Source organism: Chiroxiphia lanceolata, chromosome 14 (assembly GCF_009829145.1).
Source record: "Chiroxiphia lanceolata isolate bChiLan1 chromosome 14, bChiLan1.pri, whole genome shotgun sequence".
NCBI classification, from domain to species: domain Eukaryota; kingdom Metazoa; phylum Chordata; class Aves; order Passeriformes; family Pipridae; genus Chiroxiphia; species Chiroxiphia lanceolata.
The window spans coordinates 4,152,515-4,177,772 of record NC_045650.1 but is presented as its reverse complement, the minus strand read 5'-3'; the positions used below and the strand labels follow the sequence as shown (position 1 = coordinate 4,177,772).

The 25,258-nt window shown below is 41.2% G+C and overlaps 1 protein-coding gene across 3 annotated transcripts in view; it reads left to right on the top strand.

Moving 5' to 3' along the window:
- Positions 1-5,814: 5,814 nt before the first annotated feature.
- The window catches only part of RPS6KA6 (ribosomal protein S6 kinase A6), a 36,451-nt gene continuing 17,007 nt past the window's right edge, over positions 5,815-25,258 (top strand). For 2 of the 3 annotated variants that reach the window (XM_032701827.1, XM_032701826.1), the window contains exons 1-8: positions 5,815-5,929; positions 13,647-13,706; positions 17,390-17,506; positions 19,830-19,911; positions 20,676-20,756; positions 21,300-21,379; positions 24,180-24,286; positions 24,558-24,595. In XM_032701827.1, the coding sequence (XP_032557718.1) occupies positions 5,855-5,929; positions 13,647-13,706; positions 17,390-17,506; positions 19,830-19,911; positions 20,676-20,756; positions 21,300-21,379; positions 24,180-24,286; positions 24,558-24,595 (640 nt within the window). In that variant the 5' untranslated portion in view covers positions 5,815-5,854. Of the gene's footprint in view, positions 5,930-6,358; positions 6,378-13,646; positions 13,707-17,389; positions 17,507-19,829; positions 19,912-20,675; positions 20,757-21,299; positions 21,380-24,179; positions 24,287-24,557; positions 24,596-25,258 lie in introns of those variants that run through there. The other variant, XM_032701828.1, reaches the window with a different exon arrangement.

Here is a 25,258-nt window from a genome sequence, read left to right as displayed (position 1 = left end):
TGTGGAGAGGCTGGAGGAGTTCTGTGCTCTCTGCTGGGCTTTTCTAAGCTCAGACTCCAAAACTGCACATAAAGCCTGAGTGTCCATCCCCCCAGTGTCACTCATGGATGTAGAACCAACTCCCTCCTCACTCAGTCACTGCTGTTCTCCAGCCCTTCTGGAGGGCCCAGAATCTACTTTGAGTCCCTCATGGTTTCCCACAGGACTTTGATAGCTAATGACTGCTCATCACTTTCCTTTCTCTTCGTAATTTGTGCACATATTGAGGGCTATTTTATGTTTATTTCCAAATCACTACTGAAAATGTGCACAGAGAAACAGGAATTTCCCCACCCTTCATTTACAAGTGACTAAGCAGCCCAGGAATCCTCATCCTGGGGAATGGCACAGCACAGGGTGGGACAGTGGAGGTGGGATATCTACCACGTGTAAAATCACAAATGATGTGGAGAGGGGGATTAATCCCTCTCCCTTGCAATATAAGGCCAGGGAACCCTACATGGAACTGAGCAGTAGGCTCAGAGTGAGATACTTTGGCAATGGGGTTTAGTTGTGGAATATGTGAGATGTTATGATTGCTGAACATTTAGATATCCAAGAAGGTTTGATGGAAGAAATATCCAACAAGATTAATCTCTGTGCAAGATACCACTCTTGGCTCATGAAACCTGAATTGCTGGAGGCTGAAAACAAATCTGGAGAAGTATTCTTAGCTATTGCTTACCCTGTTTGTACCTTCTGTCTAGCATCTGCTTTCCTGGCCAGCGCTGGAGACAGGACACTGCAGCTTTAATTTGAGCTTTTCCTTTGATGGTATAGAACTTGGAGATGTGCCACTGGGCTGGTTTGTAGCATTCACTCAATTTGGGGGGAAAAATACAAATTATAGGACATTTAATTTCAAAATGCATTTTGAAATGAAGAAGAACTGAAAGGTTTTAAGTGAAAAAACCATCAATAAGTGTAGTAGGCTCTTCATTCACTGTGCCTATCTGCAGTTTTCATCCCCTACTGTCAAAGCAATGTGATCAGCAGAGATAAATTCATTTTATTTTCCATATGGTTGAGATATTTCTCAAGCTCATTTTGGACAAATGTGGCAAAATTTGCTGCTAAGTCTGTCCTGTGGTTCTAAAATAGCCCAAAAGAAGAGTGTTTGCTTTGACAGTGAGAATGAAATAGTGGATCTTTCTCAAGGTGTTGATCTCGGAGCATCGTCTCCAGTTCCCTTCCTTTCTTATCCATAAGGGAGCTTTCAAAACCTTGCTACAAAAGTATGAAAGATGGAGATGCAAAAGTACAATAAAGCTGAGGCAGGGATTCAGTGCAGGCCTCTTCACTTGTGCTTTGTACATTCACAGAACTGCAATCGAGGATAAAAGTGATTCTTGCTCTTTCCTCACACAAGTGACTCCTCTTGCCTTTGTGGGGTGGGACAAAGTGCACAACAAACTGTTCAACAAAGTCAAAGTGCTTATATTTGACACCACATTTCTGTGGATACACACACACGAGCCTGGCTCTAGCTGGATATGTTAAATATCAGGATATACAGGATGGGATGTGGACTCTCACATTTCTATTTCATGTTTAGACTAACACAGATTTGGTCATGATACTGTTGCATAACTTAATCCAAATGCACACAGTTGTTTGGTATTGTGATACTGCTTTCTAAATTGTGAAAATCTTGCTGTGGTATTTACTACCTCAGGACCTGAGCAATTTACTCTGTGTGTAGGATCTCCACAGCTCAGTGGCCATGAATGTCCCACTTGAACTTGTCCTACGCCCCTGTGAGAGCTCCTCACCCTCTGCATGAAGCAGTTCCTCCTCTGGAACAATTCTGGCACAGACACAAGGATACAACTGTACGTTTTTGTTGCACCAGGACAGTTGTTTTTCCTCCTCATAGGAGAGCAAGTCCTGCTAACAGAGCGTGCTTTGTCCCCACAGACGTTCCTCACACAGTTGGGAAGAGTTGTGCTGCTCTGTGCTGTTAAATCCTATTGTACAAAACATTAAAGGTGAAAAGATGATGAACTTGGATAAACTCATCCCGAGAAATGAACTGCATCCCCCCCAAACCACCCTCCCAGTCAACACCAGAGTTCACAGCCTGCTCTGAAATGGATTTCCAAAAGCTGAATTTGTACCTGTTCCTTCACAGGGCAGTACCAGCATCACAAAACCAGAATAAAAACACCAGGGGTATCTTCTCCAAACTTTGCTTTTTGTATAATTTCCTTCCTGAGGTCTTGCTAAATGAGACACTATTCACATATTCCTCTATTCCCACTGTTTTTCTGCTTGGCTTTCCAGGATGGAGCTGTGCTGTCCTTGCTGGGGTTTGGATTCAGTATCACTAACAGGAGGAAAAAGGGGAACAAAAGACACTGGTCTGATGACAATATTATTATTTCTCCTTTCTTGAAAAACTTTCTGGGTGAATGAGCACAAAGTTTGAAGGATTCTCCTGAAATAATCTTGTTTAGGGTTGTTCCAGATTGACTGAAAAATGGAGAGGGAACACACCTCTATAATGTGCCTCTCTTGAGAAATATCCTGTTAGGAATGACATGCAGGAAATTTGCTGGGATTCTTTAATTCATAAATAATCTGTTGTTCATATTTTCAAGGGTGTGACTGCTACTTTCAGGGAAATTGGATAAGTAAACTAAGAGTGGATGTTGTCAGGCAGCTGCAGCCCTGGGGTGCATAAAAGGGACAACTGAGTGCTTGGAGTTCATGTTGCTGATACTGAACAAGCTGAATTTTGGCTGCAGAATCCATTTGATAATAATAATAATAATAATAATAATAATAGTTGTTGTTGTTATTATTATATTACTGATGGTGGTTATTATTACTCCTTTCCTGTTAGGCTCGGTATAAGACAATTCTCAGCAACTTCACCACATTGTAGAATTAATTTTGAAGTGGATATATATTAAGAAACTAGTTAATTTGAAACCCCCACCAAATGCAAGTGCCTCAGAGGAAAGAGTGGTTGTCACCCTGGTCATACACTGGCCTGCTGAGGGGCAGAACCTGCTGAACAGATGAAGGCACAGGAATGTCAAAAATATTCGTCTGCAAACTGCTCACCACGTGAGATGTGACACCCTCAGCTGAGCCCTGAGTACCACAGGAGATGTGATACCCCTACAGGCAGCTTGGGTGCTCCAGAAATAGGGACAAATAATATCCGACTATATAATATTTAAATATTCATTTGAAACCCGAGATGTGAGGCTTTGGTCCTCCTGAATCAATCCATTGCTCCTCCCAGCAAGGACTTGTTAATGTATTTTTGATGGTTTATTTCTCTATAAAAGAGCACGTGCGGAGAGCTTGCTAATTTTTACATTTCAGTGACACATTGTTGCCTTTTTTACTGAATATCTTTGGCTTCTTTGGTTGTGAGACCAGAGTAAAACAAATTCTGATTTTACTAATTCATTATTATATCTGCATGCATCATAATTTCCCTTTTCCAGCCTTTGACATAAATAACAATCCTGGTTCCTTTGATTATTGCTTTTCCCCGAGCTTCCCAAATCCCTGGGGATGCAGAACACTTGTCTGCAGTCTGTTATTATCTGGAGCAATACAAGTCAGGTGCTGGGAAACGGCATCAGCCACACGAGTTTTAGACACAAGTTCTTGCTGAACACTCCAACAACTTTCGAAGTCACTTCTCACTTGATTTCCTTTATATTTAAATTAGGATCTGCCTCGTGGCACTGCTTCAGTATGTACAGATTTAATCTCACAGAACAGACTTGGCCATTTGGCTCATTGTGGATGCACACCAGTGGCACCAGTAGAGGCACTGGGATATGGCTGCGTGTGCACCAACAGCCACAAAGCTGGGGTCTGTCCCCTCATCTCCTGTCACTTAATTGCTCTAAAAGCTCCATGTTCACACACTCCTACTGTAACCAAAATAAAGTGACCCAGCCTAAACCCTTCTAATTTAAACCACGAATCCTCTGTCGATATTAAGGACCGGTAACTTCGCTCCTCCATTTTCTCGCCCACTTTTGAATTTCTGAAGGATGAACATTCCCAGTGCACACTCCAAAACATTTGCCTTCCATGGTTGAGTTACAGACCTTTAAAAATAGGCTTGCAATGGAAACGCTGACATGCCAGCTGGCTGCTGCTGCAGTGACACATTCACAATAGGCAACTCTTCAGCAGGCTCAGCGACAGAGGAACTGGGCTTGGGGGGCTTTGTGGGACTGGTCGCTGGGATTTAATCATGGACTAGAGCAACACAGCATCTTACACTTGTCTGTACAGTGGCTGACTTCTGAGTCAAAAAAAATCAGCATGGGAAAGCCTTCTGGACCATGGGGTGCACCAGCTTGTTCCCTCACTCCTGCTCATTTCATCAAAATTATCTGGCAATTAAGAGCGGTTTGAGTCTTCCTTTTCCAGCTTTATCGAAAGGGCAGGGCTTATTAATAAGTCGTGCAGAGCGCTTAAATAAAAACTCAGTGCTATCGAGGCAGTTTTCTATCCTTGAAAACGTATTTTCTGACAGTCTCATCTCGTGTTTTCCAGCTCCTAAGACCAAAGGGGGGAAGGGGAAATATTATTTTTTCATCCGTGGTGTTTTTCCTGCCCCCTCGGGTTTTGGAAACGCTGTTGTTTCCTCTCCGAACCCACGCTCGGAGACAAAGGAGCCCGTGCCCGCGGTGTCCGTAACCACGGGGAAGCTGCTCCAGGCAGCTCCCTCCGCTTCCCACCTCCCGCAGGACCGGGCAGGGACCGGGCTGGGACTCCCCGCCTTCAGCCGCCTGCACTTTCCGTCCCGATACCTCGAAATTTCGAAAAAAACCCCCAAAATAAAGTAAACTTTTGTGGTTGGGGGTTTTTTTTATTTTTTTTTTTTCTTCCCCTCTGTCAGTTCTCTGGGAGAGCGTTCCCTCCCTCCTCACCGGGGTCCTTCCCCGTGCGTCGGGGCCGGTCCCTCTCACCCCTTCTCCCCTTATCCCTTGTCCCCTCAGTCCCTGTCTGTCAGCCCCGATCCCCCTCACTCCTTGTCCCCCCACCCCAAACCCCTCAGCCCGTCTCGTCACCCCGATTCCCTGATTCCTGTCCTTCACCCGTCCCCCTCGCCCCCTGTTCCCTCACCCCTGTCCCCCTCAGCCCGTCCCTCACCCCCAATCCCCTCAACCCCCGTCCCTTCATCCCTCGTCCCTCACCCCAATCCCCTCATCCCAATCCTTTCACCCCGCCCCTCACCCCCACTCCCCTCCCCTCCTGTGCCCACCCCAATGCCCTCACTCTCATTCCCCTCACCCTTCATCCCCACTCTCCTCCTCACAATCCCTCCATCCCAACCCGTTCACCCCGTCCCTCACCCCCACTCCCCTCCCCTCCTGTGCCCACCCCAATGCCCTCACTCTCCTTCCCCTCACCCCTAATGCCCACTCTCCTCCTCCCAATCCCTTCATCCCAATCCTTTCACCTCGTCCCTCACCCCCACTCCCCTCCCCTCCTGTGCCCACCCCAATCCCCTCACTCTCATTCCCCTCATCCCCACCCTCCTCCTCACAATCCTCCCAATCCCCCCATCCCCTCTCCCCTCGGCCCCTCCCTCCCGCCGCACCGGTGACGTCACCGCCCGCCCCCCCCCGCGCCCATGCAGGGGATTCTCTCCGTCCCGCCCTGACGTCATCGCGGGGCCGCGCAGGCCCCGCCCCCGCGGGCCGCCATGTTGGGGGCGTGCGCGGGGCAGCGCAGCGCGGCGCCGCCCCCGCCGGCCGGCAGCGCCCGAGCCCCGCCGCCAGCGCCGCCGGCCCCCGGAGCGGCTGAGCCGCCGCGCCCGCACAGCCGGGACATGGTGCCGTGCGCGCCGCTGGACGACGAGCCGCAGCCCTGCCGCAAAATGGAGCTGTACGTGAGCGGCGCCGAGGTCAGTGCGGGGCGGGGGGGGGGACGAGCCGGGCCGGCCCCGCGCCCCGTCCGCACCTGCGGCCGGCCCGGCCTGCCCCGGCCGAGCGGGGCTCCGCGGCCGAGCCTCGCTGCCCCCTCGGACCACCCGCCCGCCCTCCTCCGGGATCCCCCTCCGGCCCTCCGCGGTCCCCCGGCCCGGCCCCGCTCGGCCCTCCCGCGCCACCCGCCCCCGTGCCGGGCTGAGCCGCCTCCGAGCCCCGCGGCGGCCGCGGGCCCGGCGCTGCCCCGGGCGGGCGGGGACACGTGCGGGGGTAGCGGGACTCGGCCGGGGAGGCCGGGGCTTTGTGTAGCCCCCCCCGTGTCACAGGTGTCCGGCCCCGCTCCGCGCGAACTCGCTCTGGTGGCCGTGGAAAGTTACTTTAAGTTCTGCTGAATATTTGCGCGTGTTACCGTGGCTGCGCGTCCAGGTAGGTTGTCGCCGGAGAGGTCCCTTTGCCTCCTCCTTGGATAACTACACGTTAATTATCACACACACGTTCTCTCAGCGGAGAGAACGAGGAGTGCCTGAGTGAGCTTTGGATGCTTAAACGCTGAATAACTAACTGTACATTAATTATCACACACACAGCGAGCGGAGAGAACCAGGAGTGCCTGACTGAGGTACAGGAGTGCCTGAGTGAGCTTTGGATGCTTAAACGCTGAATAACTAACCATACTTTAGTTATCACGCACACAACGAGCAGAGAGAGCCAGGAGTGCCTCACTGAGCTCTGGATGCTTAAACGTGTTTAAAAACCGGGGAACATCTCCTCGGTATTGCTTAGCACTCGAAGTGCTTCCATCAGCAAGCACCAGACGCTGTTTAAAAGGAAATAAAAAGGTAAAGCTGGTTGTGTTGCAACGATCTCTGCGCCTCAGCAGAACGTGGTGCTCGGGTGTTAAAACTCTTGCACTTTGAAATCAGAAGCGTGGGATTGCGTATCGAGTATCGTCAGGTATGACAAATAAAAGATTGCACCGAGGTCTGTTAGACACACAAAAGATGTTATCTAAATAAAGCTGCTTCAAACTGGTCAGACTCGCTTTCTGGGATGCAGCAGACCTTATTGGAAGTAAAAAGGTCTGTGGCAAAATCACGTCTAAGTACAAAGTGTGCAGAACAGGGGTAAGGTAGAGTTTTGGGAGGAGTGAAAGGATGTCCAGTTGAATTTTTATGCTCTGATTAAAAATTCATACCTATAAAGGGGAAAAAACCCAAATCTCTTAGCGTTTTTAATATTTGGGTTTTTTTAGTGCCACTTCCAAGTGCAATAATTACTGGACATGCATTTTTACACTGTGGCTGCTACGCTTTAATATTTTAAAATATTCTAATGATCTAATAATACTTTGATGCAGTCCCTGTACCTTAATATTAGAGAAATCCTAATTATGTTAGCGAAGCTACAGGATTAGAAAGTCAGCAGAAGTATTAAGGGTTATTTATTTGCCTTACAGTTTGTAAAAATAGTGTGCTGTAGTTGAGGTCTGAAACTTAGTGAAAGTCTGAGAACTCTCTTGGTCCTGCTGATCTGTTCTTCAGGAACATTGTTGTTGTTCTCAACAATACTTGCTGTCATAACCCTTTCCATAAGTGCATCTCAGGGATGTGCTGTATTTTTCACTTGTTGGATTTTCATATTCAAGTGGTTTGGGGATTTACCAAGGCGTATTTTACATTAAAATGAATTTTGGTTTGGAGTTTCACTTTTAATTTTATAGAGTTAACTGTAGCCCATAGTCCTTGTATTGGCAGAGAGATCTTGGGGACCTGGGCCTTGCTGGAACTGCAGTCAGCAGAGTTACTGTGAAACAGGTTTTTATTTTGAAGATTAACTTGTGCTTCCTGGTGTTCATCTGTTGTGGAATAGGAAAAACCTGAGGAGTTTGCTTGTTGACTAAATTGAGGATTATTAGCAATAAGTGCATTTGCAGTAGCACTTGTGTTGACTTGAGTAAATACAGTTGGCGACGGAAGGATGTGATCTTGAAGCACCAAAATTTGTTTCCTGCCTTCAAGTCACAGTAACAACATGAACTTGTGGAAGAAATTATTGAAATTTAGGATTGGATTATTCTGCCCTTTTTTGGGAGGGTCTTTGAAGTGCTGAGGGTTTGGGGCTGAGCACTGTGCTGTTCCTGTCTGTCCTTGTATTCCTGTGCCTGTCACCTGTGGAGTTTTGTGACTCTGGGAATTCCCTAAGCCCGGGTAGGAAGAGTTGGTGTCATGCTGTTTAAGCTGCAAACATCCAGTGAACTTCTTTCCTTCTGAATATTGGATTAATAAGCATTTTCATGGTAGTAAGAATAGGCGTGAGGGTGTTGATTATAATCAGCTGTTGCAGATTATTAAAATGTGATTACAGTCTACAAAGAAACAGGAAAATAATTGTTCACATTTTATTGATCAAGCTGCATGAAGTGCAGAAGTACTTGGAATTGGGCAGAATATGGTAATTTGGGTATTTTCTGCCCACTGGACAGGGAGGATTGCATTTCACAGGACTGTGTAGTTGACGTAAGCACATGCTGTGTGCAATCCAGGAATATTGGGAATTGCATAAATGCAACCTCACACTCAAATACTTCTTTTTGCAAGAAGTACCTCAGAAACCAGTTGCTTAATTGCCTGGTTGTGACAAGGCAGGCGAAGCTGAAACAGCAAAGTGCCTGAAAACTCAAATATTCTGCTGGCAAACTGGGCTGCATTGAAAGTTGGTGCCCTCCCAAAGGCACGCTCAGGAGCTGAGCTCTGCTGCTGTTGTGCAGGAGCTGCTGCCCGTGCCAGTTGAAATAAATACATCTTTGATTTCGGGCAGTGTTTTCAGTGCATCCTCTCTGGAGCATGTTGGGAGCCTGGGCTGTCAGAGGCCACTGAATTTTGTCAGTGTTGGGGGTTGCATAACTCCTTTGTGAGTAATTACTGGCAGTGACGTGGATGACTCAGCTACCTAGTTGTGCATCTCCGAAAATCTCCACAACCCCGTGGTGTTACCTTAAGGAAAGAAAGTAAAAGTACTGCCCCTAATTTGAATGAAGTGCCCTCAGCCACTGCAACAATTTTAGAAAGACTTCTCAGAACAAGTTGCCTTTAAAAGAAAAAAAAAAGTACGCGCATTAATGCTCTTAAAGGGAAAACAATGAGTGTCTTTATGCATTGAGAAGTGCTGCAATGCAATAATAATGATTTTCTGGTCTGGAATACCACTTTTAAAGATAATTTTAGAAATGTACTGTGGTGTTCTGGGCTCTAAGAGGAGCCAGTGGGCTGTTGCAGGTGGCTAACCTTGCTTTCCTGCAGGATACCTTTGGAGAGACTTCACAATAACCCTAAATCCAAGGAATTATGTGATTTGTTAATTCATATTATATAGAATTTTGGTCTTTATGTAGATGTACTTCTTTACTACATTAAGAATAAAATTTGAAGTATGTTGTTTCCATCAAGTTTAAGTCTTACCCTTCTCCAGAATTACCTGCCATTAAACATGATTTTGAGACTGGCTGGTTTATGCCCTTTGATTCTGGAGTTACAATCATAAGGATCTCAAGTGCTTTAGTAATTTAGTGATCCCTGTGCTTGGGGTCAGGTTTGTGTCTTGTCAGAGCTGTAACTAGTTTGAGGCACACGTAATTCTGATATCTCATAATGGGAAGGATCAAAATGTTCCCTTAAAACCAGTAATTATATGTTGCTGAAGGTGTGCTGTCCTGGCTGAATGTATGATTTATTTGCCATAGGAAAAGAGCTTTAAAACTTTCCCTCGTAATTGATTATGGGTTTCAGTTTTTTTAATTTATTTTATTATAAGGCAGATTGTTTTATCTTCCTCTGTCAGTTGGTGTGTTAAAGAGTGCATGAGAATAGTGGCGAAGAGTTGGGGATGTTTCATAGGAAGATCATGTGTCTTTAAGCTTCAGTTTTGTTCACATTGACTGTTAGATATTTAAAAAAAACATAATAGAACCCCTCACCTTTTTGGCTGTGCACAGAACCCTCAAATTCCTCAGAGCTATCCCAGGAATTACTCAGTAGGCCAGTGTGTTGCTAATTAAGTTAATGATTCAAACTCTCTATAAATGTAATTAAGAATAAATGAGGAACAAATGTAATCGTCCTAACAGGATTTTTGTTCAAAGGATTTGTTTTCAAAGTCTTTTTGAAATAATTGGGGTTTCCAATGTAAGCTTCCACTGGCATATTTTGAAATAAGTGTTTGAGGTGGTACTTCTGTCTGTGGGGAAGGGAACTGGTTAGTCCTGTGTTCATTTGGGAGAATTAAGGTGCAGGTCTGCTGTTGCTGCAGTGACTTCTCAAAAGGAAGGAGGAACTGTGGAGGAATCAGGAGCTTTTGGTAATCCTTAGGTAGAATTTTACCTGTTTGAAGCCACCAAGATTTTATGGGAGTGGAAGATGCTTTCCACTTCTAAGAATTGTGTGATGATAAAATTCCCAGTTCTGCTTTTTCTAGAACATTTTTAATTCTGTTTGAATTCCTAAGTGAAGACCTGTAGGAACAGGGCAGGATGAACCAGCTTTACACCTTCTCCTGCTTTTCCTTGTGGTTTGGCATTTTTGCTGACCTTTGGCTTCTTTCAGCCAAACCATCACACATTTACCACCTAAGTGACCAAAACATCCTTAATATGGGGGGAGAAGAGGGTTCAAATCTTTGGTAACACTGGGATTCCTCTGTAATTATCCAAAGGAAAACATGTGCAATAGTAGGTAAGGCTTTTAGCAGCCCACAACGCCCTTTGGATATTCTCCCAAGGGAATGGGGTCTGGTCCTGGCTGGTCATGGGATCCAGGGCAACTATTTAAATCAGGAGCAGTTGGGACTCAGAGCATTGGCTCCCTGAACCTGCACCTCTGGAAAAGTAAGTTCTTACCTGCCAGGGGGTCCGACCTAAGCTCAGAACTCATCTATTGACATAGTTTCTTTCGTTATTTTATATTAATCAACAATGTGAAGCACTTTCTGTAATTTCCCAAAGTTGCATTTGGAAAGATTGTCACTGTTTGCTAAATGTCTGAGTTTCAGGTTGTGTTTTCATGGAAGTTAATATTTAAAATGTTCAGTTGGTTGTAGGACTCTGGCAGCACTGAACCGTAAAATGATTCAAGGATGAAGGAATCTCTTTAGAATCATAGCCTGGCTTCTTTAACTGTTCTCTTTATGGAGATCTGTGTTTCTACTGCTTAATAATAATTTAAGTTTTTGCATTCATAGATATTTAGTAGTATAAGTAATTACTTAGAGGTGAAAATAGTTGTGTTCTACGTATGTTTGTGCATAAATATTCATGATTAAATCAGTAAAAGGAGTTGCACTTTGATTGAGGAAGCTGAACTTTGTATCTGCTTTCCACAGAGGTGGGAAATAAGTATTAATTGTCACTTTTCTTTTTTGCCTAATAAGGGGGACAGTGGAAACTTCTAGTCACTGCAACTTGTACAGTATAAGTAATTGAACAGCAGAGATTTAATGTTTGCCATTGACTTTTTTTAATTGAATGACTAAAACTACTTGAGTTCCAACATGTTTGTTGTGTTTTGTTACTTTTTTTTTTTCTTTCTTAATGGACAGTGACCAGGGTTCACAAAGAAATAAGGCAGAAGTGTAGTTGTTATATTAAGTAATAAAAGTAGATTCATGCCCTTGAACATGAAATTCTTTGGAGTAAAAGTTGGCAGGTGTCCCAGTCTGTATCGGAAGAGAGAGACTGGGCAGGAAAAAACAAACACAATCCAAGGAGCAACAATGAAGGGGAAAAGTGTACAATAGGAAATTGTTAATTAAGATGATTGCCTGCCATAAAAAATCCAATAACTTAGTGTATTTGATTTGCCAGCAGGTTGAAAGTATGGTTATATGGTGTGCTCAGGGACAAAATAGATCAAATAACACACTGATTTTTGGGTTCAAACCCCCATTTTTTGTGGCTGATTGCCTGTTTTGCTGTTTTCAGTGTATGCACAGTTCTTCTGGCTGGAAGTGTTGGTTCCTGAGATAAAATGTAACAAAATTTGGAAAATACTGACCATAAATAAATAAAGGTGAAATGTACACTAAATTTGCTTCAAAATAAAGTCAGTGAATGACAAATGAGGATCTTGAGTGGAAACCCCTTTTATTACTAGGTCCAGATAAGTTTTTTGGACCATTTTGGTGGGTCTCACATGAATTCACACTTGAGTGTAATCTCATGATACTGTGAAAGAAGTTACATGACATCATCTGAAGTGAGGTTGGAGGTCAGAGCTGGGCTGAAATTTGGTATTTTTTTGTGATGTATTGAGTTAATTCACACAGTAACAAGGCATAGTGGGTGTCTCACCCCTCCCAGCATCTAATTTGGAAAAAAAAAAAAAAAATTGGGCAAAAAAAGGAAATAAATGATGCCAATTTGTAACACTGGGTTCTCAATTCAGGGTAATGGGTGAGTGATTTTAGGCTTTTAGAAATAAGGAGGGTAATACAGGAGAGATGGATGATGAACATGGGTTGAACATAGCAGGGCTTGGTTAAACTGGGTGAGGATATAATCCAAAAATAAGTGCTGGTGTCTTGACGCAAAAATTAGAGATTTAATTTTATCAAAGTCATTAATTTATGAACTAGCTGTTAAAAGCTCCAGTTAAAATCAGGAGTGTGCAGCAGCAGTGGAAGTGGTTGAGGTTTGCTGGGGTGGTACCAACCTGCCTCTCCAGCCCTTCCTGTTCATCCACATTTGGGGGTTGGTTTAAATAGGGGCATGGTCTGGGTGGCATTTCCAGAGTCTCTGTAGTCCTGTGTTTTACCAATTCCCATAGTTTGGTATCTTAGGCAGGGATTTTAGATAAATTCAGAAGTACAACAACAACAAAGAAGTCATTACCCAGTCTAAGAACTTAATGGTTCAACTTCTTCTTTCAGTAAAAAAAATATTGTTTGAATTTCCTTCTGTTATTTCTGATATTTTGTGGTGAGATCTGTGCCACATAAAGGTAGTGGTGCTGAACAATTCACATATAAAGTAGCAGGTTTTACTAGCAAAATCCATAATGGGATTCACCCATTTTTGTCAGGTATTTCCAGTTTTTAATTAATGCTTTGCATGTCTGAGCAGAGCACATCCTTCATATTTCTGAGGTTTGGTATTTTTTTACAGTTTCAGCATTGAATTGTTTGTTTCTTAGGGAGAGCTTTAACTTTTAAACTTTTTTTTGTTGCAGCCCTGGACTTGCTGTTTTCAAAAAGGCTTGAAATCGCTTGTGAATCTTTTCTCTTCAAACAGCAAATTAATTTTCATCATGAGATTTTAGGGTTTTAGGTCTCTGAAAAGCATCTGTACACAAACTTTGTGCATAACGGGGATTTTATATGAGTGTCATCTTGTATGGATGGTGTCTATAGCTTTTAAAGAAGGAATTTTAAACTAATTCCAATTAAATAACACTGACATAATAATAATGATGGCATTTACAAAGGGATATGCTAAATGATACATAAGGGAGATGCTAAATATAACTACTCAGTAGTAGTGTTTGTTTGAAACTACAGTTTTAAATTAGAGCAACAAGAACATGAGTTTTCACTTGTGTGCTCTGAAATGTAAATTGGTCAAATGAGGAACTCTGTTAATTTGGAATTGTTGTGTTTTAATGTTGGTTTTTTAATTTCTTTTTTTCTTTTTCTCCTTCCCCTCTCCAGCTAAATGGCCTTAAAATGGCAGATGAGCCCATGGAGGAAGGTGAACCATATTCCTACCACGTAAGTGTGTTTGGTATCTGTTCACCTCAGACACTCAGTAGCGTAACTCGCTTTGGAAATAAAATGTATGCGTTCCCTGCTCTCTAATAACTTTTGAACCCATCATTTTCTTTGACCGAGATCTGAAGAGACTCTTCAGTCTCAAAGATGATTTTGGAAATTAGTGCCTGGGTAGAGGCTTTAAGTGACTTGTTTGGGAAAATCTGCTGCGTGAGGCGGAGCTTTATGGAAAGATTCCGTGTGCTGGAGAGCCTCAGAAAATGCTCAGGCCACCCTTGAACCGTTTATACAGATGCTTCATGTTGCTCTTGCTACACTGTCATGTGCTCTTCCTTTGTGTTTTTAATACCTTCAGAGCTCAAAGGTCCTTAATTCCTGCTGGTTTAGAACAGAATTAATTTTTACACCAGTATGTTAATTTTTGCTTTTATGTAGAAATACCCCAGATAAGCCCTATTGAGCATGATTTTTGTCCAGTGCCTCGATGATGGGTGTATTTGGGAGATGCTGAAGGTGAGTGTTCTGTGTGCTGGCTAAACCTGGGACTAAACTTCACCCTAATCCTGTGTGTGGTGAAACACCCAACTTTGCCAGGAAAAATTGGACATCATTTTTCAACACAACCGTCCCGATGTTTTTGATCAAAATCATAAAGAGGGTGTCAGGTATCTCTTGCCCAGAGAGGTGGTGGACTCCCCATCCCTGGAAGTGTCCAAGGCCAGGTTGGATGGGGCTTGGAACAACCTGGGCTAGTGGAAGGTGTCCCTGCCCATGGCAGGGGGTGGCACTGGATGGGCTTTAAGGTCCCTTCCAACCCAAACCAGTCTGGGATTCTATAAGTAAATCTTACTGCCAGCTGTAACCACTGCTTTGTGTTGCAACAACTTTTGTAAGTAAGGGATTTGGAGAATAAACTCTTGGGGATAGAGCCATGTGGTGCCTGGACATTTCCTGGTGTGGAGCAGTAAATAAACAGTGTCAGAGCTGCCTCACATGGAGCAGGGAGAGCTGAGCAGCGGCTTGTCTGTCTTTTCTGTCTTTCACTGTTCTTCAACCAGGAGGAGGATGTTGCTGAGCTCGTTTGTCGGGTGCTGGAGCCACATCCCAGAGAGGCTGGAACAAGTCAGGTGGCACAAAGCCACCCGGTGTTCCTTTGAGCACTTTGGCTCCTGGAGAACCTGCTGGGAACAGTTCCCTCTGGTGCAAGGCTGGGTGGGAGCTGGTACCTCAGCTCAGAAATAATCTGCTGCTCGAGCAGCAGAGCACAGAATCAGATAACCAAATCTTGCCGTTTGTGGAGACCAGACTAGAAATGAAAATGAAAATGAAACTGGCTGGTGGCTGTTCAGCTCTTTATCTGCTCGGTTCTTGTCGAGGTCTCTTTATACTTCAGTCGTGCCAGTTTTTAGTACCTTAATGCTGGTTAAGTAGGTGAAATTACATAGACATCTCTTGTGAAGGTAAAACACTTTTTATAAGAAAATAGCTCATTTCATCCATCTCAAGTTAGTCTTTATTTGCATGGAAAACATTTTTCTCCCGAGTTCACATTCAGAAATACTCTCAGTCTCCGCAGCAACCACGTGTGATGTCACAGGCTAATGACTCGAGGTGGGTGATAAACACCGGAGAGGGTGAACTCTTAAAGAGCTTTTCTCATGCAAAGGTTCCCAGTGTTTAGGAATACAAATTAGGATGGTGAAGAAAAAAGGCTTCTAAATAGAGTATTTACATATTTCTTAGGAAGAACCAGCCATTAAGTCTGTTGTACAACTTGGTGTATAATTAGACAACTTGCTACTTTCATCAGGTGACTTGAATTGCTGCTGTTCTTACCTGCCTTAAATTAGGCAGTGTTTAAAAAAATAGATGAAAATGAAAAGATAGGTGCATCTTTGCTCTGACTACATATTTGCATAGTCACCAAGATGGATGGAGGAGATGAAGGTGGGACATTTACCCTGGATCTTCAGTGTTTGTCAGCTGGGTTTTGTGACCAGAGAGGGAAATAAAGTAGTTTGGAGTGTGACTTACAGAATTAACGTTGTTTCCAGCAGTGCCTTGTGTTCAAACCTACCTTTGTGTGGGAAGCAGGCAGAACAAACAGGCCTTTCCCAGAAAGAGAGTGAAATGAGAGATAGAGGGGAGGGGAAGGACTCGTGTGCTGGACTACACTCTGTAAACACACTAAGATGTGTGTTTGAACTCTTTCTTTTTCCCTCTGGACAAACAAAGCAATTAAGGCAGAGGCAGTTAATGCAGTGTGATGATTGCCTCTTTTTTTACCTTTAATTATTGCAGTAAGTATGTATGAATTTAGGTGATCTGATTTCTAGACTGAATTTCTGTGTAAAGCCACTTAGAGAATTTCATCCAGGTGCTTCTGTATCAAGCCTGAAAAAGCTGATTATGAGTTTTAATTCACAGTCTTGGGCAGCAAGACTTTCTATAGTGAACCTGACTATAGAAATGTTATATAGAATGAATATAGAATGATGTTCTGTCTGAAAAGCAAGCATTTCATCAAGTGGTCAGACCTTTTTCTGGTGCTGTTTGCACTTGTCATCCAGGAACAGTAATACTCAGGAGGTTGGTTGGGTGTTTCTCTGAGTCTCTGCTAAGAGAATCTGTCAGGCTGAAGACCTTAAAGAGAGCTTAGGAGACAGTTAATAATAATTTGGATGCCCCAAAGGTGAAGTACTGCAAATCAGGTGGGAGTATTTTTGTGATTGGGCTGTGTACAAGAAGTTTGTTGATGTTCTGTGTAGGACTGAGAGGTGCTGTTCCTTCTCTGTGCAAGCTGAGCTTGCTGTTGTAGGTCTTAGCACGTAATTTTGAATTTCAAGGGTGCTTATTTTGCCATCTCACTCGTTTTGGCTCCCAGCAGCTTCTCTTACACCATAAAAGCTGCAATACATCATCAGATTTGTTTTCATCATGAATGTTTGTCTTTTCACAACTGGAGCTGCTTTGCTCAAGACGAGAGGGACATGGAAAAGTCAACAGAACATTAAATCACTCACCTAGCTCAGAATTACCCTCCTGAAGGAGGTCTCCACACAGGATAATCTTCCCAGGAGCTCTGCACCCAGAGCTGTTCTTCTCTTGGGTACAAGAATTCTCAGAGTCTTTAAGATGACTCACATTTTATTTCTGGTCTCCAAACGATGCGTGTTCCTCAAGCTACAAATGGATGGCCAGAGTTATTATTTGCTGCCGTGAAAAGCAATAATTACCCTAAATGATGAAATTCAATTTGGCTTTCATTAAGACTTATTTCAGGAAAGGGAAAGATGAGAAGAGTAATCACTGGGAAAACTAAGGGCTGCTGAAGAGAAGTGAAGCACAGAAGTCTTGGTTGAAAAATCTGTACATTTATCCCTTTCATGGGGAAAAAAAAAATGCATTTTTGCCGTAGCTGAAATATTTCTGGCAAAAGGAAATGGTCATTCTTTGAGAATTTTGTTTCAGTTTAGAAATTTTAGATGCATCTATTTAAGAAAGGATGGATGGGAAAACTCTTCATTTGAACAGCTTTCTTTTATGCCTTGTTAGAATTTCCAATCTTTTATTAAGGTAAAACCAAACCAAGAGAAACCCCCAAGTATTTACATGCTCTTCTAGCAAGAGTTGGTTAATCCAGGCCTGTTCACTGTTGTATTTTGTTTGCTTTGAAACAACAGGATGAAGGAAGCGTGAAAGAAATTCCTATTACACACCACGTGAAAGAAGGATGTGAGAAAGCAGATCCAGCACAGTTTGAACTACTTAAAGTTCTTGGACAGGGATCATTTGGAAAGGTAAGATGATAAAATAACCTGGGAAACATATTTCAGGTTTTTCATTTTGCTGTATCTGTCAAGTGATCTGCAGCTTAAAGACACTAAGTGAACAATTATTCAAATAGCAAAGAGAAGAAACATGGCAACTTTGTTACAATAATTTCTTTTTGTAATGTGCCACTTGGTGTCACATTGCAGAAATGAAATCTAATATCTCAGTCACTAGTTTGAAACAATAGTAGTTGAAATATTAATCCAAGTGTATAAGAAGGTAATTTATTTTTTAAAACCAGACTCAAACTAGATCTTTTACAGCACATACAAAGTAGTCTGTCAGCTTTACATATGTTTCCATATTCCCCTTCTTCTGCTGGTTCTGTGTGTTTAAGCAGGAACAAACCTCTGCATGGAATTGAATGAGAGGAAAAAACCAGACATTAGGAAGGCATTCTGTGAATAAGTGATAGTACAGAGAAATATTTCTTAATGTTTTAAATATTTCTTAATGTTTTACAGCTTAAGAAAGATTTCTTTATCTGCTAATGTTGGTTGCCAATTCCCCCATACACTTCTCATTGTCAGAACCTAAAAGGCCCCATATATTTATTACTCCTGAGTTGAGAAGTCCTAAGCTGTCTTAGGGTTTAGCACATCTTAGCCCTGACTCAGACACATTTTACTTCCCAAAGTTCAGGCTTTTGAAACCTGGCAGTGCTTGGCTCAGGAACCAGCTTTAGGAGCTGGGTGGTGACTGACCAGAGATCTTTGTATCTCTGTTGCTTTCCATTGGAAAGAGAAAACAAACAGGGAAGATCAGTGGCTGTTGCCTTCATGGTGTTTTGTTTTCCCTTTCCAGTTCCCACTTCCCAGGGCCCTTCCTTTGGGTTTGGCAAACACCAGGTTGGTTTGCTGCAACCTGTTTTTGACATCAGGGCAGGATTTAACACTTCCACAGAAATAAAGGGTTAAACTTGTCCATCACTGAATTTCTCTCTTCCTCCTTTGATAACTTTCCAAGGCAGATGTGGGGCTATGGAGACTTGGTCTGCAAATTAAATAAATCAGTGGTGCTTCAGTTGTCTTCAGTGGCAGCTGTTTTGGACCTTATCAGCTAAAATTTGTAACTTGTACATGCAGTCCTTACATCCTCACAAGCTGCTAGTTGTCAAGCACTGAAATATTTGTATGTGCTTATTATTAACATTTACTTGTGTAATTGTGATTGTGTTCATCTACAGATGTTTTCTTAGTTGCTGGTGTTCAAATTATTCCCTTTATTTGAGCATCAACATGACCTGAGAGGAGAGCAGTGCTGTAGGTCAGTCATTGGGCAAAACTTCATAGAACAAAAGACCTGATAACCTTGAAATATGATGACATTTTTCTTCTAACCAGAGCTTAAAATAAAAACAACCCTCTTCCAACCCTGTCCAATTTAGTCAGTGACAGCGTTTGAATTTCTGATTGCAGAATGGAAAATTTGACAGGATTATGTTAAAAATACATACAATTTCTAGATAATTAATAATTTCTAACAAAGTATATGTGTAAATAAATCCAGTGTTAATGAAAGGTGAATAAGGTGAGATCAGAGAGGCAATTTTGGGGAGCTCTTGGCTCTCTCTTGTGACTTGTACATTGTTTTTTACAGCAGAAACATTCCTCTTAACTAATAATTGCTCTTAAAAGAACAGCAGTTTAAGAACAGAAGCACCTACCAAGCCATTTTGTCAATTGAAAAACCCAGGAGTTTGAATATTAGTAGAGATTCCTCTATTTGGAACGTGTTATTTTATTTCATATTAGGCTTTTCTTAGTGTCAAGTTATGTTCCATCTATCTTTAAAACTCTCCTGGAAAGAAAAGAGTGGAAAAACCTGTTGGGGTTGCTATTCCAGAGGGAAAGGGTGCTTTGATCTTAAATGATGAGGTTTCCTTGCTTTCATCTCACCACTTGTACAGAATTCATTAATCAAACCCATTCCATATTTGAGACTTTGGGTCTTAAACTACAAAAAAAATCTCTTGGGACGTGGCAGAGGAGCCAGAATTGTCCTTGTCCAAGAAAATGATAGAAAGAAACAAATTTCTGTAAATGATTATTTGGTAAATAAGGAAAGAATCTGTAGCTTCTGACCACTGTGATAATTCAAAGAGCTTGGTGCTGCTGCAGCTCTAATCTGATTAAGGAAATGCAATTTTGCTCTTCCTTGAAGGTGTGGGCTCAGGAAAGAACACTGAAAAGTGCCTGGAATTAATAGGAGCTTTGCAAATGCTTTGTGAAAGTTGATATTTGATTACTCAGCTTGCAGTAATTTTAAACATGGGCTTTATCTTGCCAGGTCTTCCTTGTGAGGAAGATAATTGGTCCTGATGCTGGGCAGCTTTATGCAATGAAAGTATTGAAAAAAGCTTCTTTAAAAGGTATGTGTATGTCTGAATTGAAACTTGAAAACATGGCTTTCAGTGCACCTGTATTTTAAAAGGTTTCTTTAATGTTTGTCAGTGAGTTCATACCAGTAGCTTTTTTCCAGACTGACTTGTGAGTTCATGTTTGAGAATTATTTTAAACCTGGCCAGGTAGCTTTAATTATGTGGTCAAAAATACTCTTTCAAAGTATTAAATTGCATTATTTAATTCTGGTTAGGTTTTTTTTTCCTTATATGAAAACAAATTAATTTCATAAACAGTTCTCCTTTTCTCTTTTGTTATGTTCAAACTTTGCTGTGGTTAAAATTCAGTCATTCCCTCTCGTTCTGGGAACCAGAGCCAGGAGTGTTTTGGCTTTCAGGAGACACTTTAATGAGTGCAAGTCCACTGTGTGTAAATAGGGACTGTTATAGTTTAAGAGGAAAAAGTATAAGAAAATATATATTCAGTACAGATAATTAATTCAGAAGTTGATGCTGAAATCCAGATGGGAGCTTATTTTCTGGGAAGTAATGTGGATTATCACCAAATACTGGGATGTATTGGGAAAATGATGACAATGAGGAAGCTGCGGCAGGGAAGGAAATAGAGTTTTGAGTGTTTTTTGAAGGAGACTTAAACATTAAAAAGAAATAAAGTACAAGGAAAGATATTCCTTTAGACAGCAAAGCCTTTCCACATACCCATTTCTGCTCTGTTTGTCTTGTACCAAATGTATTTGTTTCATTCTGGGCTCTTCTTTTCTTCTCACCCCCAGTTCGGGATCGAGTTCGCACGAAAATGGAGAGGGACATTTTAGTAGAAGTAAATCATCCCTTTATCGTCAAACTGCACTATGGTGGGTATATATATTTTTTTTTCTTGTGCTACACTTTCTTTCATTACTTGAAGGCACGGCTGCTCTTGTTCTTCCTCATTTTTTTGTAGGGTCCGAGTGAAGTTCTGGTAACTTTAAATCACAGGGCTTAAAAAAAAAAAAGGAATGTAAATACACACCTGTATAAAAGCTTTAGGTGAAGTTCTCCTGAAATTAAAGTTTTGGCAAATTCTTACAAATTCAGCAGAGATTTTTTTTTTTTTTTTGCTTTTCATTGAGTAAAACGAAACCAGAGTAATTAACATCCTTGCTGTTTCCCTGTTTGACAGAGGAGAAGTGAAAGAGCAGTATTTTAATCATCTCTCATGACTAAGATTTTCTTCTGTGAAGAAGTGAGGAATCATTCAATAAATTACCTCATGTGCTGCTGAATTATTTCAGCTCCATAACAAAAGTATTGCCTGTGACTGAAATTTCCTGGTTGTAAATCACTCATCTATTTTGTAGACCAGCTTTGTCACACAACTATTGATTTTTATTCTCTCTCTTTTTTTTTTTTTTAAGCCTTTCAGACTGAAGGGAAGCTCTATTTAATATTGGATTTTCTCAGGGGAGGAGATGTATTCACACGATTATCCAAAGAGGTAAGTACCTAACATTTTATCTCCACTCTACTCTTAGACAGAGGTTGTTTTTTCTTGATGTGAGATTGCCTTTTAAAGCTGTTTCCCCCCCATATTTCTTGTCACACTCAAGTTTTTATAACTTAGTTGGGCTTTCCTTACATATTCTAGAATATATTCTGTCCTTAAGAAACCTGAGTGTGTATTGATTAGTAGCCTAAGTTTTAATTTGGTATCTGCAAAGTACAGTTCTTTTGTCTAAAAATGTTTTGTTGCTTGGAAACGTAACTGAAGTAAATGAATATTTAGCACTGAAGAAAGGGGATATTATAGTTCTCCTGCTCTTAGTCAGCTGAGGTGCTCCTGGAATCCTGCAGCCCTGGGAGATTTCTGCTGCATTGTAAAATTTCACGGGGCTGGAATACAAATCCTGATCCTTAATCCCACAAAATGTGAACATGGAGTGGTTTGGAGCTCCCTCTTCTCCCCCAAAACTCTCACACACAACTAGACCTTGAATTTTTCATTTCTCTTTCTGTTTTCTGGAGAGAATCCTCAGAGGATGGAATGTGATGCAGCCTGTTGTTATTTTTTTTAAACATTTCCCATCAAATATTTATCACATGTTACCATAAGTGTTATGAACATGTTTAGAGGACTCTTATTTTCTTTTTGCAAACCTTTTATAGAGATCTAAATTTTTAATGGCTCAACAGCTTCACAGTAAGAGAGCATTTCAGTGTTTTCACTGAGCTTTTCAGTGTAAATCCACTTACATTGCTAAAGCACAGGAAAAGCCACTTTCTTAGATGAGAAAACAATGTTATCTGACTGATTTATTTTTTTTTCATGGCACGAAGGAGGTGGTTTATCCCCAGAATGTGAGGTCATGAGATAATTTGGGGTTTTTTTCCCATATACTTTCTGTAAAAATCAAGATTTTAGTTTAGGAACAGGCAAAAGAGAAGGAAGAATTTAAAGGGATTTTTGGTTTTAAGTTCTATAAGAAAACTGAGCTTGGTAAACAGTGATAATGTCTAAGAATTGAGCTCAAAAATTAATTAATGGCTGTTAAAAGCTTCAAGTGGCCAACTTGTCAAAGGTTATTGGAGCAGTAGGTAGGAAAGAGGTCAAGCTTTGTTGAGTAATTATAGAGGAAATTCTGGTAGAGCAGGAAGAAGAATTCTCTTGCACCAACACAGCTGGGATTATCCAGAATGCAGCTGAGATTAAGAGTTACCTAAGGGATGTAAATCTGTCCATCATAACACTTGCTGGGGGTTGAAAGAGGTTCCCTTTGGGAATAAAGAAATCCTAATTGTCAAGTTTTCTCACTGCTGAGGCTCTATGTGTTTTTTTGGAAGACTTCAGTTACCTTCTGTGGTGACTTTTAAATATTTGCTGTGTACCTAGATATAAAAAAATCAAGTTTTTGTATTGTGATGGGAAGACAAGGTGATTTCCAAAGTCCAGTGGGCAGTGCACATGAGGGGAAATTCCCCAGGGCATTTCACAAGGATTATTTTAAGTGAATTTGGTTTACTGTGATGTTATTGAAAGACTTTGGTCTTTAAACTCCAACGTGGATACAAGAGCTTCAGCTGTGGAAGTGAGATGAGCACGTAAGGAAGTTTTTATTGGTGATGTTTAATGAAGTTGACTTGCATCACCTTTAATTTGACACAGGGAACAGCTTTAAATGTCATTATTATGGGGAGATGGGAGTTTGCCCTTTAGCATCATTGTGTTCTGAGATTTGCATTTTGGCTGCTCCAAGGAGTAATGCCATCCAAGGAGTAAGGACATTACTGTTGCTTTTCTGATGCAGATGCAAACCAGTATCCACAGTGCTCTTCAAAGAAATCCAGGTGCCACTGTGTGGTGTAACAGCTTTATTGTTCCTACAAGGTTAACCCCTGTCATTATGAAAATGAGGCAATATTTCTGTGCCCCTGGACCAGATTACATATGTAAAATTCAAAGTACAGATCAGGGCAGCTCTAAATCAGGGAGCTCAGGGACTTTAATTTAAGCCTTGTTAGGCAGCTCCTGTGCAGCAGAGTGGCTGCACCTCTTACTCCTGCTGCTTTCAACAAATAAGGGAATATTTCACTTAAACCTCACATTCAATCCAGTAATTTAAAGATTTCAAGGTTCTCCAGTAATTTGTAGAACATGACAAGAGCCAAAGCAGCTACAATTTCTGTGTGTTAAATTAGAAGCAACCTGTGGAGTATTTGGAAGGGCATCTCTCTCGTGCTTTATAAGCAACATCAGTTTTTCAGTGTCTCACCAGGGTTCTTGAATTTTATTTTTTTTCCTAAGAGCAGAGCAGGTTCTCCAACTCCCACTGCAAATTGTCATTGTTATTTTTAGCAGTGTTTTGTTTTTGCATGCTTTTTTCTCAATTACTTCTATTTTTTTCTTTCCTAAATATTTCTTAAATATTGTTAATGTGAATTCACAGTCACCCAATACAGCAGCTAAATCATTAAATTTTATGATGCAGTGGAAAACTCTCTTTTTAGGATTGTGCCAGAAGGAGTGCTGGTGGTTAATTACACCAAATATAACAATTAAATTTATTACCTAAAAGTTAACTAAAGCTCTGCAGTAACTGCTGATGTTATTATTTAAATATTACAGGTAGTTCTTTGTGTAGTTTATAATTAACCTGTATTAGTAAATAATTTCTCTTGGGTGAATTCATGAATTAGGAGGCTGATTTTGAAATTTAGGCAGACAGGACTATATTTTTTTAGATTGCAGTTTTAAAAACTGAAGACAAGATCAGAAGGTAAATCTATACAGTTCTTATTAGGTTATGTTTACAGAGGAAGATGTGAAATTCTACCTCGCAGAACTGGCCCTTGCTTTGGATCACCTTCACAGCTTGGGAATTGTGTACAGGGACCTGAAGCCAGAAAAGTAAAGTAAAATGTATTTTACCACTCTTATGTGTATTTTGCTTGTTGCTTTACCTTTTCCACTGTAGTGATGTCAAAAAATTAAATACATTTTTGCTAGACTATGTAAACAAATATAAAATATAAAAAAATATATTCTTTAAATTAAATAATGTTCACTTATTAAAGTAATAAGAGAAGTTGGATATAATGTTTTTTAACTTCTATTTAAAGTAACTATATGTAAACATTGCTCTTTATGTGTTTTGGTGAATGTGAATTTTAATTTTCAGCATTTTGCTTGATGAAGCAGGACATATCAAGTTAACAGGTAGGCAACACTCATTAGAACTTTCTGAACATCTTTCTGCATAAGCTTTTTTGTGTGTTTTTGGATTATCACTTTGAAATACATATGAAAATGCAGGAAAAGAGTTCTGTGAGGAAAATTAAAATAGATCTATTGTAGGAAGTGATGTAAACAAAAGATGATTTGGAAACCAAATTGCTGTGAATTTCTGAAAGCTTTAAATTACTTTTAAGGTGATGCTTTTGTCCTGTAGATTTCATTGTATTTTTGGATCTAAAATATTGCTGTTAGATTCCAAGAGAAAAGGAAGTTTTTTAAACTCTCGAAGATTTGATGGAATAATGGTGATGTTTATGAAATTCTGCATGTGTCTGTTTAAATTTAATTCAGTCTTAAAGTTCTCTCTTCCTTCTGCAACTGGAAATGATAATGGATTATTGATTAGCAATATTTCCCCTATGAAAAAAGGGATATTTAAGAGCCTCAACCTGAGAGCTGAGCCAATATCAAGGACTTGTGTATTCACTGGCAGGAAAAAAAAGGATCCTGGGAATTAAGGAGCAAATGTGCAACACTGTTCTTTACTGAACTTGAGTCAGGTTGCAGAACCATGTTGCCTTATGTAACAACAATATTTTTAGTCAGATTTTACTTATTCATCATTCAGTAATACCAGACCATGCA